The sequence below is a fragment of the Sorex araneus genome, chromosome 3 (genome assembly GCF_027595985.1).
Source record: "Sorex araneus isolate mSorAra2 chromosome 3, mSorAra2.pri, whole genome shotgun sequence".
Lineage (NCBI taxonomy): Eukaryota > Metazoa > Chordata > Mammalia > Eulipotyphla > Soricidae > Sorex > Sorex araneus.
The window spans coordinates 85,333,306-85,349,767 of record NC_073304.1 but is presented as its reverse complement, the minus strand read 5'-3'; the positions used below and the strand labels follow the sequence as shown (position 1 = coordinate 85,349,767).

Sequence of the window (16,462 nt, the reverse complement as noted above, 5' to 3'; positions counted from 1 at the left end):
CCCATTTGTTAGCTACAAAGACTTGTGATGATTTTAGGCTGGATAATTAGAGAGATGATGAAACAGAGGTTAATTGATTGAGGCCATCTTCATCAGAAATCAGACACCCAGATTCAAAACTCCTGATTCTGTCAAGTCCAAGTTGCTTTGTGTCCTACACAGCTGCCTTTCCTAACTGGGAAGGTGTTTTATTTTATTTTATTTTATTAAAAAACTTTTTTTTTAAGTTTTATTAGTGAATCACCGTGAGGTACAGTTACAAACTTATGAACTTTCCTGTTTGCATTTTGTTTACATCCCTCCACCCCTACCCATTCTCCTCCACCAATGTTCCCCGTATCCCTCCCACCACCCCTACCCTAACCCCCACTGCCCCACCCTGCCTTTGCAGCTGGGCATTCTGGGAAGGTGTTTTAAGTCCCGTACATTGTTTATGTGATGAGCCTGAAGTCCACAGAAACTGTGGTTTAACCCAAAGGCCCAGCTGATAAGGCCCAGAAAAGGCTGCGCCCCAGGCTTGCTCTCTTCTGCTATCCCTTCCCCACTTCCTGCTTTTCAGTGCATTGAGGGTTTTTTCCATCATCTTTAAAGTGCAGTTGCATCTTTCCCCACTCAATTAGGAGTTTAGAAGTTTATGCCATTTTGAAAAGAAAAAGGATTGAGAAACATCACGAGTTCCAAGTCTCAGTTGCTTCGGAGTGGTGTCTAATGGAACATCTTAGCCTGTACATGCCCTTTCTTGTTTTTATTTTTCAAATTAGCATCCTGACCTTAGTGATGATGGCAGAAATATGGAAATCCCTCCAGGGGAGAAAGTACTTCGGGACACCAGGGAGCAACGGGATCAGCAACATCGTCTGAGAGAGATCGATGAAAAATTGAGGAAGATGAAGGAGAATACGGTAAGTGCTTACTTCGCATTTGATTAGGGAAAGGGGATGCAGCATTGAGGTTGACACTGGCCTTGCCTGGGTGGGGCCCTGGGTTCTATATCTGTGACACCACACACAGAGAATGTTTAATGATGTACTAAAACATATTAGTTTCATTCGATGGTTTCATCTCACTGTTTTCATGTTGAATTGGTCAAGATGGGAGTGAGGGGGCTGGAGAGATAGTACAGCAGGGAGCTTTCCTTGCTTGTGGCCAACCAGGATTCCATCCCCGACATCTCTTATGGTCTTCTGAGCATTGCCAGGAGTGGTCCCTGAGCACAGAGCCAGGAGTAAGGCCTGGGCATCTCTGGATGTGGTCCTCAAACAAATAAAAATGTGAGTAAAAGCCAAATAATTGTCATAGAATTTAAAGTAGTAGTCTTAATTTATATGACATAATAAACCTATGGATTACTGGCTGCAATCAGAATAATAATCTGTATGATGATATCGTGGGAAAGGTAAAAGGTAATGATAGTTTCTCATAAAATCATCTTTATATATTGGATTTTCTTATTCATAGTTCATAGGCTGTTACAACTCATCGATTAGTATGATGCATTTTAAATCCTTCTTGAGCTTATCTTTTCATCTTTGAATTGCTTGTGATTTAAGTTGCTGATGACAAAAAGATCTTTAATCAACTGAATTAATTGTGAGCTGGCTGGCATTCTAAATCTATTGGAAATTCTCTGCAATATGATTTTCTAGCTACCCATAGAATGTGTCCAACTTGATTTCACCTAAAATTAAACATGGCAAGGCTGCACTTGTCATTCTCCTTGTATTCTCTCTGAGAGCTGGCCTTGGCCTAGTGGCCAGCAGTGCCCTCTTACTGTCTTCTACATTCTGTCATCTTGGTGTTCTTCAGTCTTCAGTAAGTGACAACTAGCAAGTGTAATGTATTTCTAGATCCCTGTAACTTTAAAAATCTCTCGGGCCAGAGAGATAATATGAGTAAGGCACTTGCAGTGCACGTGGCCCACCTGGGTTGGATCCCTGGCACCCATGTGGTTCCCCAAGCTCCAGCAGAAGTGATCTGTGAGCACAGAGTCAGAGTAAGCCCTATTCATAGCTGGTGTGACCCCAAAACAAACCAAACCAAAAGAAAAACACCCCAAACCCCCAAACAAAGCAAAACTTCCCTTTTTCCCTCCATATTTTCTTGTGATCCTCACTTGTTTCACCTTTCAACACTGTTACTCCTTTTTATCCATTTACACCCTGGTTACTCTTTTTTCTCTCTATTCTGGTTTATATGCTGCTCCAGAATAAGCATCAGAAGTGCTTAAAAAAGAGATGTGCTTTTGACTAAATTCTGATCTTGGAGTCATGAGAGCACCGACCTCAACTGAGAGTCAGCCCCTAAGGATTGTAGACCCACTGAGCTGCCTTTCTCCCATTAGCCAGCCCTGGCGAGCAGCAGATGCCAGCAGCCCAAGGCCACCTAGCGGGAATCAGGCGGCAATCTCATGGGCATATGTGCACTGTGCTTTTTATGGCTCATTGTTGACTTTCTTTTTGGCTTTTTCAGTCACACCAGGTAATACTCAGGGGTTGCTCCTGGTTCTGCACTCAGGAATCACTCCTGGAGGTGCTCGAGGGACGATATGGGATGCTGGGGATCAAACCCTAGTTGGCCATGTGCAAGGCAAATGCCCTCCCCACTGTACTATTGCTCTAGCCCCTGCTGTTGACTTTTTTTTGGGGGGGGTCACACCCGGTGATGCACAGGGGTTACTCCTGGCTCTGCACTCAGGAATTGTCCCTGGTAATGATCAGGGAACCATATGGGATGCTGGGAACTGAACCTAGGTCGGCCGCGTGCAAGGCAAACGCCCTACTCGCTGTGCTATTGCTCCAGCCCCCTGCTGTTGAACAGATAGAAGGTGTAAAGAAGGGCTGGAGAGAGAGCACAGCAGATAAGGTGCTTGCTCACACCCTGGTGCATAGGGTGTGGCCTTGGAGCCTCCTAGCACTGCTGGGTGCAGTCCTGGGGGCCTCTGAGCAACACAGAGGGTGGCCTGTGTGATCCCTTTTGCAGCAGGACCTGAACGCCACTGCATCCTCAGGCCTTGCCTTGAACTGATGGAGTATTGCCGGGGGAGGGAGGGGTGGCCTCTGGGTGTTTTGAGCACTGTTCGGGAGATCTCTCCCCACATCCCCACACTGCCCACCCCCTCCACCCTCAAGTGTAAGGAGCTCTTATCCAATTGGTGTCTTGGTGGTAATGGGACATGCTAAAATATTTGTGGTTCGGTTTTCAGGCAGGCAACACTCCATAAGTTTGTCCTACTAATTTCTGACTGTTCAATGTTGCACACATTTATCTATTCTTTCTACCACGTCTCTGTAACTATTATTATTATTTTTGATTCAAAATATCAGTCTACTTAAGAAGTATTTTATCATGTATTTATCATCATATTACAATGATGTAAAACAGTAATAGCATTTCAATTCTATTTCAAGTCCAGTAAAAATTCCAGAATTTTATTTTATTTTATTTTTGGGTCACATCCACTGATGCACAGGTGTTACTCCTGGCTCTGCACTTAGGAATTACTACTGGTGGTGCTCAGGGGACCATATAGGATGCTGGGAATCGAAGCTGGGTCGGACGCGTGCAAGGCAAACGCCCTACCCGCTGTGCTATTGCTCCAGCCCCCAAAAAATTCCAGAATTTTACTTTATTTTATTTTGGGGTCATACCCAGCGATGCACAGGGGTTACTCCTGGCTCTGCACTCAGGAATTACTCCTGGCAGTGCTCAGGGGACCATATGGGATGCTGGGAATTGAACCTGGGTCGGCCGTGTGCAAGGCAAATGCCCTACCCGCTGTGCTATCGCTCCAGCCCAAAAAAATTCCAGAATTTTAGAGGTATAGTTTACGACCTTGCATATAGAATTTACTATACTCACCACCACAGTACCAGACTTTGCAGTCATGAGGAATAGCCTCTGCCCATTCCTTCCTCTCAACAGCCCTTTGTTCCTATTGCTGCCTAGTGTTGCATCAAGTCTCGGAGTCAATTTGATTGTTTTTACAGTTTGTTTTAATCACTTGGATTACACACATGAATAAAACCATCTAGTGTGTAATTGTCTATTACTTCCTTGTTGCACAGTAACCTCAAGTTCCATCTGGTATGCTCCAAATGGTACAGTTTTCTCCTTTTGAATAGAAGAGTATTCCATTGAGTATTTTTTTTTAATTTATTTTATTGAATCACCATGTGGAAAGTTACAAAGTTCTCAGGCTTATGTCTCAATTATACAATGCTCAAACACCCTTCCTTTCACCAGTGCCCATATTCCACCACCAAAAAGAAAAAAAGAGGAAAAAAACCCATTATACATACCACGCCCCACCCCCAACCACGCCCCCTGCATAACTGAAAAATTTCACTTCCTTTTCTCTTTACCTTGATTACATTTCATATTTCAACACAATACTCACTATTGTTGTTGGAGTTTCAACAGAGAACTCAGTATTCTTGTTGGAATTTATCCCCCAAGAATATGGCCCTATTGACAGGGAAATATTTGATAATTAGTTTTCCACTGATGAGAATGAAGAGATATGAAGTTTTAGGATTTCTGTATTTTAGTAATTAAGTCCAGGGAGATTTAAGTTGGAAATTGAATCATTTCCCTTCCTGGGGCAGCATGGAGCAAAAGCTTAGTTCACAGTCTGGAAACATGGCTGCAAGCACTCGCTGGAACCCCAAGTCATATAGCTGGCTCTGGATTCCGCTCGTTCAGCAGCAAAGCAGCTGTGCAAAGGCATGGCCACCCGGATCGAATCTCGGCGGAGCTCAAGCCGGCACTGGCCCCAGCCCGAGACTGCCCAGGCGTCCCGCTGTTTCAAGTTCAAAGCACACGTTTTTTTTTTTCTCCTGCACCACCAAGTTCATACCTGCTTAAAAGTCCCACAAAATGGCGGACACCACACCTCTTCCTCCCGGAGGGAAGAAAAACCAAGGAACAAGGATATTTCCTCCGTTAGCCGGCGTGGGGCAAAAGCTTAGTTCACAGTCTGGAAACATGGCTGAAAGCCTCCATTGAGTATTATGCCACAGTTTCTTTATTCAGTCACCTGTCTACGGACGTTTAGGTTGATCCTGTGTGTGTGTGTGTGTGTGTGTGTGTGTGTGGGTAGGGAGTTTACCAAACACTGCTCAAGATACCTGGGTACCACTCTTGGTAGTCTGATACTTAGTACTTAGGAGATGCAGTACTGCCTAGGCCTACTAGTGCTGGTGGTCATGCTTGGGGTGTTGTGCATGCCAGAATATGCTCCAGCCTTTTGGGATCTCTGGCCCGGGTTCCACATCTTTATTACTGTAAATAATGCTGTTTTGAAATAGGGGTAAAATATCTTTTGAATTAATATTTCCATGTTCTTTGGAGAATTGCCAGAGAGTGGTATGGCAAATCTGGTAAATCATGTTTTTTTCCCAGTGTCATAGGACAAAATGACTAGTTTGAGGATTTGGCAATATAAGAATTTTATATTGGAAATGGGTGACACAACATAAAAATTTAAATTCTAGATAGATTCTAAATATCAAGTATAAACATAAATGTATATGTATAAATACTGGAAGAACCTGAAGGGAAATAGACTATGGAGTTAACAGCTTTGTTATCTTCTAATTTCTATTTAATTATTTTATTATTAAAGTTAGTCATAATGAAGACAATTTTATTACTGTTTTTGAACTTAATATAATATGAATTTTTGAAATAATTTAAACAAATAGTAACAATGATTTAGTCTGATTTGTGGGCAGTTCCATTGTGATTATAAGACTAAAGGGATTTAAAAAATAAATTTTTAATTTATAGGATCAGGCACAATGTCTTTAATAAAGATACATAATCTAGCTTTTACAAAATTTTTAAAAATTCAAATAAAAAAAATTTTCTTCCCAAGAAAGAATCACTAAATTGATCTCATCTCATTGACTCTTAAATATTCTCAAAGATGTTTTGTTGGTATTGTTAGTGAAAGCTTTCCACGGTTCTAATCATTCTAAATGCACTGATCACACTTTTGAGGTCTTTATTGTGTCTCTTTTTCTCAGTTCTGACTTCATTCATTTTTTTCAACATCTGAAGTCTACTATTCCTATCCACATTCTTCCCCTTCCTCGTTTCCTGGAAACCACTGGGTTTGGCTTTGGTTGGTGAACTGCATTGTCTTTGTTGCTTCACAGTGTTTAGCGCCCTAATCCTTGTTGCTGAGCGTTGAGGATAAGAATGTGTTTCACAGAGGATGATCACGCCTTGTGTTCTGATTCTTATTTTGACAGGCTCTTGTCATTTAACTTAGTGTAAGAATACACGGACTACAGTCAGGAGGCTGGAGAGTTCTGCTCAGTGAGTGGATGGAGGATCTACCTTCAGTCGCTAAACATGCTGTAGGTTAGGAATTACAGAATGTGACAGCCAGTGCAGACTGAGAGGTCACCTGAACCCATTCCATATGTTAGAAATCAAGGTCTTGAGCAATTAGATGATTTTTTTTCAAAGACTGACAGTGGTAGACTTGGTCAATTCTCAATTCTTTGGCACTTCAACTGTGTACTTTTCATTAAATTCAACTTCTCTAAGCATATCTACACAGTTCAGTCAATTTTCAGGGCAGATTTGGGGCCATTTATGAACGTGGACTTCTTTCTAAAATCTTCAAGCTATTTCTAGCTGTTTACATATCTTTCCGAAATTCAAAGGAATTCCAAACATACCTGAGATGTTTTGGTTAAACTGGAGGAATAGTGTGTTCTGATACTTATTCATTAAGGATAGAGTTAGAGAAGTATTATACTCTTTGATGCCATTATTCAGAACTAGAGAAATTAATCTTTTTTTTCCTTTGAAACATTTTAGAAAGATGAATAAAATGATAATACAGAAGGTGAAACTGGCATTTTTATAGACTGTAAAAACTATTCTTCCTTCTGTATAATAATGTGCAAATTATTTGCACATCACCAGTTAAGTAAACCTTAAAAGAATTGTCCTCATAATCATAGGCAAAGAAACACATTTTGAAACAGCAAGTAGAACATAAAATTTTCAGAAATAGTTAGGTATTTATTTGATGCAAAAATTTTGACAATATTTCTTGCAATTGAATAGTACCATTTAATTGTTGAGATGCAACTATTTAATGGTTTAATGTAGTAGTCACAGGTACATGACTAGTCTTAGGGTTTGTTGTGGGATAAATAAATGAGCTAGTAGCCTTTTATTTTTTAATTTTATTATTTAAAAATTTAAAAAAATTATTAGCTAGTTCACAATATTTGGTTACATTTAATATTCAAACACCAATTCTACCACCATTACACCTCCCCACCACCAAATTCGGCATGTTTCCATCAGAAACCCCAATCCCTGTCTAAAAGCAAACTGTAAGAAGAATATATTTTGTATTGTCTGTTATGAAGAAGTGCTGAACATACATACAAAAAAGTGTTCATATAGGAAACATTGTGAAGATTGTTCTATTTTGGCAGGAGCCATAAGACAGTCTATAGGATATTACTAACATGTTGTTAAAGTTTGGATGATGTGAGCTTTGGTATATATATCTGAAAATATATATATGCACATATATATATTTCCCTCTGATTTGTTGCCTACTGTCTGAACTCCATCAAGTATGGTATGGTAATTATGGAGAATGGGTAGGGAGTATGTTATTGTATGGTGTGTGGTGCAGCTGCAAAAGTGCCATTAGGTCCAGGAATATGTTCACTCATATTCTCATATGCTCACAGGCTCAGCATGTGGGGACTGGCCTGGAGTGTGGTGGCAGTTGGCTTGTGGAGGTTTTTGGCTGCCAGGCAGGGCTGGGTCCCTTGGGTGGGAGGACTCTCACCCGTACCCCCTCTGGGGCGCTCCGAGTGAAAACAGCCTGGTGTAGAATCCGGTGGCATGGCTATGGGTGCCTAGTAACCTTTTAAAAGATATATTTGTTTATCCCAACCAGCCCCCTTTTGGCTATGTTTAATATTTGAATATAGTATAAAATAACTGGAAAACAGAGTTGTCGTATGTTGGGAATAAGATCTTATGGATATTTGTATGTTTTTTCATTAAGTTACTGTGTTTCAGTGATCACTGCTAACCCATTTATAAAATACATTTTTAGACTTCAGGTTCAAATACTTTGGATTAAGAGGGAATATAATATACCTTTGATTCTGCTAATATAATGCAGGTGAATGTCAAGATACTAAGGATTTTTTTGTCAGATTACGACTTTCCATGTATTATGGTAGTGCAGAGATATTGGTATGTAATGTGTAGGCATTGCATTGTTTCTGAATGACAGTTCATACACATTATATAGCTTAGCTGGAAGTTCTCTAATTTTTAATAATTTTTTAATTTAAACGACTGTGAGTTACAAAGTTATTGATAATTGGTTTTGAGGCATACAATATTTTGACACAAATCTCACCACCAGTGTCAACTTCCCTTCATAAGTGTTCCCATGCTTCCCTCCCTGCCCCTTCCCCACTCACCGCCTTGAAGGCATATTTCAAAGTTCTGTGGTTGTAGTCTAGGTATCATGTTTTCAGTTTTTTTAAAATTGAATAACTGTGAGATACACAGTTACAAAATTGTTCACAACTGGAATTTAGTCATACACTGTTCCAACACCTTCCCTTTACCAGTGTACATTTTCCACCACCAAATGTCCCCAGTTTCCCTCCTGCCCCCTTCCCCTCCCTCCTTCTCTCTCTCTGTCTCTCTGTCTCTCTGTCTCTGTCTCTGTCTCTCTCTCTCTCTCTCTCTCTCCCCGACATTATGGTTTGCAATACAGGTACTGAAAGGTTATATTTATATTTATACCTTGAGGTTCTCTTAAAATAAAACTATTTGATGGTACCTTTGTTTTATAATATTATTTATTTTCCCCTAAAGCTTTATTGTTCTTGAAAAAGGTTCTAAAAATAGATGATTAGGCTACTATTTAGGTTTTAGAATTATTTTCCTCTCGCTTCTGAATTAATCTTCAAAAGACACTGGTTAAGATCATATGCCATGGGCGTGGTTATTTGGAACAAATGTGTGTACAAAGATTCAGGAAATAAGAATATGATGGTATAAAGTAAAATAAGTATTAAACTTGTATATATATGTACAGCACATTTAACTAGCATAACATTTGAAATAAAGTTAGAAAGTATAAATAAAAACTGAAAAAGTTTGAAATTTAGCTTAATACATGAATGGGGTAGTAATACCTAATATTAGCTTTAGTATTTTTTAGATATAGTATGTTTTTGTTTTTGGGTCACACCTGGCTGTGCTCAAGACTTACTCCTGACTCTGTGCTCAGTGATCACTCCTGGCAGACTTGGGGGACCTTATGGGATGCCAGGGATTGAATCTGGGTAGGCCACAAGTAAGGTAAGTGCCCTACCTGTTGCACCACCCACTCTGGCCTTGAAATATTTATTATTGAAATTATTATTTCCCGGTATAGATATTATTTGTATTTATTTGTAGTCTTTCTATGGGAGGGGTTGGACCACATCAGGCAGTGCTCTGGACTCAGGAATCATTCCTAGAAGTGTACAGGGGACCATATGTAGTTCTGGAGAGGAGCAAACCAGGGTTTATTGCATACAAGGCAAATGCCTTAATCCCTGAAAACTGTCTCCAGAACTATATGTAGTTTTGAATACTTGCATTACCTTTCTTTCTTTTGTTTTGATTTTTTTTGCCATGCCTAGCAGTACTCAGAGCTTACTCCTGGGTCTGTGTTCAGGGTTCACTCCTTGCAAGGATTGGGGGACCTTACATGATGCCCGGAATTGAACCTGAGTTGGCTGCAAGGCAAGCACCCAACCCTCTGTACTATATCTCTGTTTTTTGTTTTGCTTTTTGGGTCACACTTGGCAATGCACAGCGGTTACTCCTGGCTCTGCACTCAGCAATCACCCCTGGTGGTGCTCAGAGGATTATATGGGATGCTGGGAATTGAACTCCCGTCGGCTGTGTGCAAGGCAAACACCCTACCCACTGTACTATTGCTCCAGCCCCTCTGTACTATATCTCTGTCCCCTCATTACTTTCTTAATTTATAGCCAGATTTCATTTACAGACTTTTAGATCCTGGACCTATTTCTGGTTAGTGTCCAAGGCTGTTTTTGGCCAATATAGGAATGATCTAAAGCAATGATTTTAATGTAACTGGTCAGATGACCTTTTCTCACTGGTGTGTGTATGTAGGGATAAGGAGCTTTTGCTAGAATGTAAAGCCATGTGTTTTTTGCTTCATTAAGAAAAACTTGCTTAGTAGCACATTTGATTAAATTTTGGCAAAGCTCTTTACAGCTAACAGGGAGCAAATGGTTTGGGGATTGGCACTGGCAGGCAGCCCATGTTTTAAGGAGTGCTAAATGCATTCCTCCTCTGGTGTGGAGGCTGTGAGCCTTCTCTTCTCAGTCACCCAGCTATGGCCATCATGTTCCTTCTTAACTTTGACCTTATAATATCTTATAATATCTCCTGGACCTATTCTTCCCAGACAGTGATGTCATTGATATTGTTGACCAAATGCCCTGGTCTCTGTTTTTTACCACTTGGACTCATCGATATAATAGGGAACTACAGAGGTTTCTATATCTGAGGGATGGGCTCAGAGGTTATCTTTATTAAATTCGTGTTTTCAACATCCTGCTTGTTAGCATGACGCCATAAGTCATCAGCATTCTAGTATTGATTGATGCCGATGTTTTAGGAGAAAACGTATGATACATGGAAAGAAATGACCCATAACATTCTAACTAAAAGTCCTTTTAAAATAGTCTAATCTTACAATTAGACTATTATAAATTAGACTATAAGTTTAGACTATAAAATAGTCTAATCCAACAATCACTGTCACTGTCATCCCGTTGCTCATTGATTTGTTCAAGCGGGCACCAGTAACGTCTCTCATTGAGAGACTTATTGTTACTGTTTTTGGCATACCCAATACTCACTGGGTAGCTTGCCAGGCTCTGCTGTGAGGGCTACCCTACTCTCGGTAGCTTGCCAGGCTCTCCAAGAGGGGCGGAGGAATCGAACTCGGGTCAGTCAGGTAAAAGGTGAACACCCAACCGCTGTGCTGTGGCTCCAGCCCTAATCCAAAAATAGAGAAAATTTAAACAGATATACCATCAAAATAAAGCAAGATATATTATTTCTGTGGATCAAGGATTGGAACAGCAGTACACACCCAGCAGACCTGAAACCAGGGGTTTGACTGATGTGAATCCAGAGTGATCCATGTGAGGCTGGGAGCAGAGCCAGAGTCAGCGTGTGGAACTGGGGCCAGAGTGGGGTCCCCATGGCCATGGGAGGAAGCTGGAGAAAGTTGAAACAGATTGAAAATCCTGCCTAAGATTATGAATTACTTTAAATTTCATTTTGAGAAAGGAGAAAACATGACCTTGCAGCCAGTCCCTATGCCAACTCTGAATAGGTGAACTCTACTACCAAGTCATGGCACACTGGATCCTTGGAGAAACTCCTCTGAGTAGAGCAAGCCTAAATATGTATGATGGACAGAATGTTCTGTTTAAAAGGAATTTTATTTTATTTATTTTTCATGGCTAAATTTTATTTATTTATTTAAAAATGGCAGAGCCTGGCATGCTACCCGTGGCATATTTGTGATCATTCCCAGCTATTATTGTCATACTGGTCTCTTGTCTGTCTTACCAATTCTCAACCCCCCACACACTTGTTAGTTCCAACCATTGACCAGTACTCCTAACCCCTGTTTTCCCTGACCACGCATATTAGTCTTCTACTATACATATTTTTTGTATACATGAACGAAGGCAGTCATTCTATATCTGTCCTTCTTCTGACTCATTTCACTCAGCATGATACTCTCCAGGTCCATCCATTTATAGGCAAATTTCATGACTTCATTTTTCCTACCAGCTGCGTAGTATTTCATTGTGTAGATGTGCCATAGTTTCTTTATCCATTCGTATGTTCTTAGGCACTCAGATTCTTTCTCTATTCTGGCTATAGTCAATAGTGCTGCCGTGAATGTATGAGTGCAGATGGTGTTTCTGCTGTGTGTTTTTGGACCCCCAGGGTATATTCACAGAAGTGGTATTGTTGGGCCAAATAAATCTCAATTTCTAATGTTTTGAGAAACGCCCATATTGTTTTCACAAAAGGCTGGACCAGTTAGCATTCCTACCAACAATGAAAAAAGTCCCTTTCTTCCCACATCCACTCCAGTACGATTGCTTTTGTTCTTTTGGATGTGTGCCAGTCTCTGTGGTGTGAGATAATATTCTACTGCTGTTTTGATTTGAATCTCCCTGATGATTAGTGATGTAGTGAAGCAAAGATACTTTTGTTTCTAAGTCTTTGCAATTATTCATAAAGTTTCTATGGATATTCAGGAATAGGAGTTCATGCAGAAAAAAGTTTTCAGCTTTGGGGCTGCAGAGACAAAAGAGTGGGTAGGGTAATTTCCTTGCACATGGCACACCCAGGATTGATCCTGGTACCCCATATCGTTCCTCAAGCTCCACCAGAAGTAATCTCTGAGCACAAAGCAAAACAATAAGTCCTGAGCACCGCCAGTGTGACCCCCCTCCCCCCAAAAAAGCTTTCATCTTATTTGGGATAATAACCATATGAATATAATTATTGGATTGTTACTCATTTAATATTAGATTCTTTTGCTAATTTAAAAATTATTTTTATAGTTGGCTACTAGTCCATTATTAGATATGCTTAGCATTCTATTGATTGCCTTTTTGATTTCTTATAATCCATGATGATTTCCCCCTGATTCAGAATATATATATATCTATATATCTAAATACTTGCCTTAATGTGTGAAACCCTGGGTTCAGTCACCATATTTAAAAACATATATATCCCTATATATCTATGTATATATGGATCATATTTACACATATTTTAACTTTGATCAGGTCAAAAAATGTTAGCATATTGGCAGTTTTGTGCAGGTCAATCTAATAGAAGCCAAAGCTCTATTTTCTGTGTTTATACCACCAATTAGTGACAAATGATTATTTTGTTTTTGAGTTGATTCTAGAAAAAAGTGCATATTGGAATTAAAAACAGTTGAAGATATTAACACAATTTTAGCTTTTTTGGGGAGAGAACTCTGGTTAATTTCATCAAACACTGAAATGTCCCTTCTAAGCCTTTTAGCCATTTAAAGCTAAGTTTTAAGTGAGAATTTATCTGGAAATGGCACAAAAATCTTATGTACTAGTTTCCATTACAGAAAATCTGTTCATTCTCTGCTGAAGCTCAAAACACTTTGCTTATGGATTATCTTGCTGAGTTTATTTGGAAACTAATAGGCAGCCTAGTGGAATAGTGAATGCTTTGTGTGGACACTCACAGGCAGTCTTTCATCTCTACTGAAAGCCAGAGTATCTCAGATATTTGTACAGTTTTCTCTAGACCATCAAATAGCATTGCCCCAACTATCATCTTTTTGTTTGTTTGTTTGTTTTTGGGTCACACCTGGCGATGTACAGGGGTTACTCCTGGCTCTGCACTCAGGAATTACCCCTGGCGGTGCTCAGGGGACCATATGGGATGCTGGGATTAGAACCCGGGTCGGCCGCGTGCAAGGCAAACGCCCTACCCTCTGTGCTATCGCTCCAGCCCCCCTAACTATCATCTTGAGGATCATAATTCGTGGCCCAGTTTAAAAACCATGGGCATCAATACTATTGCAAAATTAATTTTAATTGTTCTGTCAAATTGAATAAAAATATAGATTTAAATTCACATTTTTGTACATATGCAAACCTCTCTTTCAGAGGTAGACTACAATATAAAGTTTTAGATCTAATGGGAGAGAATAAAACTATTAAACACTCTACACAGCACACAGAGGAGGCAAAATTAAATGTAAGGCACAATAAAAAATGTTCAAAGAAATGCAAATTTGTCCAGAGGAGATGATGATTATAGTGGAGGGATCCAGAAAGGCTCTGTGGAAAATATGAGATCTGAGGTGGCGCTTATGGAATGAGTAGGTTGTAACTGTGAGGATCATGTGGCTATGATAGATAGAAGAGACTGGGACAGAGCCAGCCCCGGGATAACTTGAGTCATTCTAGGGACAGATGAGTAGCAGTTAGGATTTTATGTTAATGACACAAAGATGCATGACATTTCAGAAACTTGAAATTTTTTTTTTTGCTTGCCCCATTGTCTGTCTGTCAACTTGTCAGACATGTTACAGAGTTCCAGTGGTTGCAACTTAGATTCTCATGTTTTCAGTGTTGTTGAGTCTGTTTTGGATACATGGCTATAACACTCACCCATATCATCTGTATAATTGAAGACCTGATACCTGTTAACCCATTATTTCCTGAATAATTGCTTTATTCTAGTTTATTTCCCCTGACCTCTTCCTTCCCTTTGCTCTTTGTTATTGTGCTGACCAGGGGTCACGTACTCGGTTGTGGTGCTTGAGTTCTGGCCCCTAATATATTTTTTTGTTAGTTTTTGTGGGGATTTTTATGCCTGGTTGTAGTGCTTGCTGGGGACTGCCTTATATACACACATGTTTTGGGACCACATCTGGCTGTGTTCAGGGCTTACTCCTGGCTCTGTGCTCAAAGATCACTACTGACAGTGCTTTAATGACTACATGGGGTGCTGTGGATCAAACCTGGGTCAGCTGTGTGTAAGGGAAGTACCTTATAGCTGTCCTGTCTGTTTGGCCCCAATATAGTTTTTAGTTGCAGTGCTTGCATGCACTCAGGTTGTGCTACTCTGGGGATTGCACTCTTTGCTGTGGCACCAGGGATTGTAAAGAATTTAACTGGTGGGATTGTATTTGGTGTATAGGACTGTGAAGTGTATCAGACTTGTGACCTTTTGCCTGCCAGGCAGGTACTTTACCACTGAGATATTCTGGGCTCTAGTTGTCTCTTTAGAAAATAATGATCAGGGCTGGAGCAATGCTATGGTGGGTAGGGAATTTGCCTTGCACATGAGTGATCTGGGTTTGAATCACTGGTATTACATTTGGTCCCTGGAGCCTGCCAGGCTGATCTCTGAGCACAGCGCCAGGAGTAAGTCCTGAACACATTTAGATGTGTCTCAGTCCCCTGACCTCCCATGTAACGATGACCATTCCATTTATTTGGCAACTACCCTTCAAAATACTGTAACATTACTTCAAAAAAACATGCACGCTTATGCTCATTGCAGTTCTTAGTTCAATACCCCAAATATGGAAACACCCAAATATCTAATGACAGATGAATGGCTAAAGAAGTTTTGCTATAGGTATGTAGTGGAATACTATGCGGCCATAAGAAAAAAATGAAAGCATTTAGTTTGATACAATGTAGATTGAATTGGAGGGTATCATATTAAGTGAAATAAACCAAAGGAAGGACAATTACCGAATGATTTCACTCACATAAATCATGTGATTTCAATCACATAAATCAGGGAAATAAAAAAGTGAATAGACAGTTTCAAATGATAACTCTTTGACCCTGAATTACACACCCAAGAATACCAAGTCAGGGATAGAGCTGTGTAGAAGGGATTGATGAGGTTGAATGAAGGTTGGTTGGAGGTATAACCATGTATTCCCAAACCATAAATGTTAACACTACTGTCAACATGTGCCATAAACTATAGTAATTATTATAACTAATAATTATGACGAGCTGGAGCGATAGCATAGTGGGTAGGGTGTTTGCCTTGCATGCGGCCGACCCAGGTTCAATTCCTCCACCTCTCTCGGAGAGCCTGGCAAGCTACCGAGAATATCTCGCCTCCATGGCAGAGCCTGGCAAGCTACCCGTGGAATATTTGATATGCCAAAAGCAGTAACAACAAGTCTCACAATGGAGACATTACTCGTGCCCGCTTGAGCAAATCAATGAGCAACAGGATAACAGTGACAATAATATATGACATTTATATTAAACTAAAATATTCACAAGTAGTTATATTTAACCCAATTTATCTAAAATACTAAAATTATTTTTATCATAAATTAATGGATACTATATCACTTGTATCACTTGTTGTCTCATTGCTTATCGATGTGCTTGAGTGGGTGTCAGTATAGTCTCCATTCGTCCCTGTCCTTCCCAACGTATTTGGGGTTCTTTCAGGGTTGGGGGAATGAGGCCCATTATTGTTATTGTTTTTGGCATATCGAATATGCCATGGGTAGCTTGCCAGGCTTTGCCGTGCGGGTGGGATACTGCAGGATACTATACACATATATGAGTGTGTGTTTGTGTGTGTGTGTGTGCGCGCGCGCATGCAAGGTGAGCACCCTACCCACTGTACTATCTCTCAAAATACAGTATGCATTTTATGTGTAGCACTGTAGCACTGTTGTCCTGTTGTTCATCAATTTGGTCGAGCGGGCACCAGTAATATCTCCATCGTGAGACTTTTTGTTACTGTTTTTGGCATATCGAATACGCCTCGGGGAGCTTGCCAGGTTCTGCTGTGCAGG

The 16,462-nt window shown here is 40.3% G+C and overlaps 1 protein-coding gene across 1 annotated transcript in view; it reads left to right on the top strand.

Annotated features, from left to right (window-relative positions):
• Positions 1–16,462, top strand: part of FSIP1 (fibrous sheath interacting protein 1) — a 215,763-nt gene that overhangs the window by 64,333 nt on the left and 134,968 nt on the right. The window contains exon 10 of the mRNA XM_055130727.1: positions 762–902. Coding sequence (XP_054986702.1) covers positions 762–902 — 141 coding nt within the window. The remainder of the gene's footprint in view (positions 1–761; positions 903–16,462) is intronic.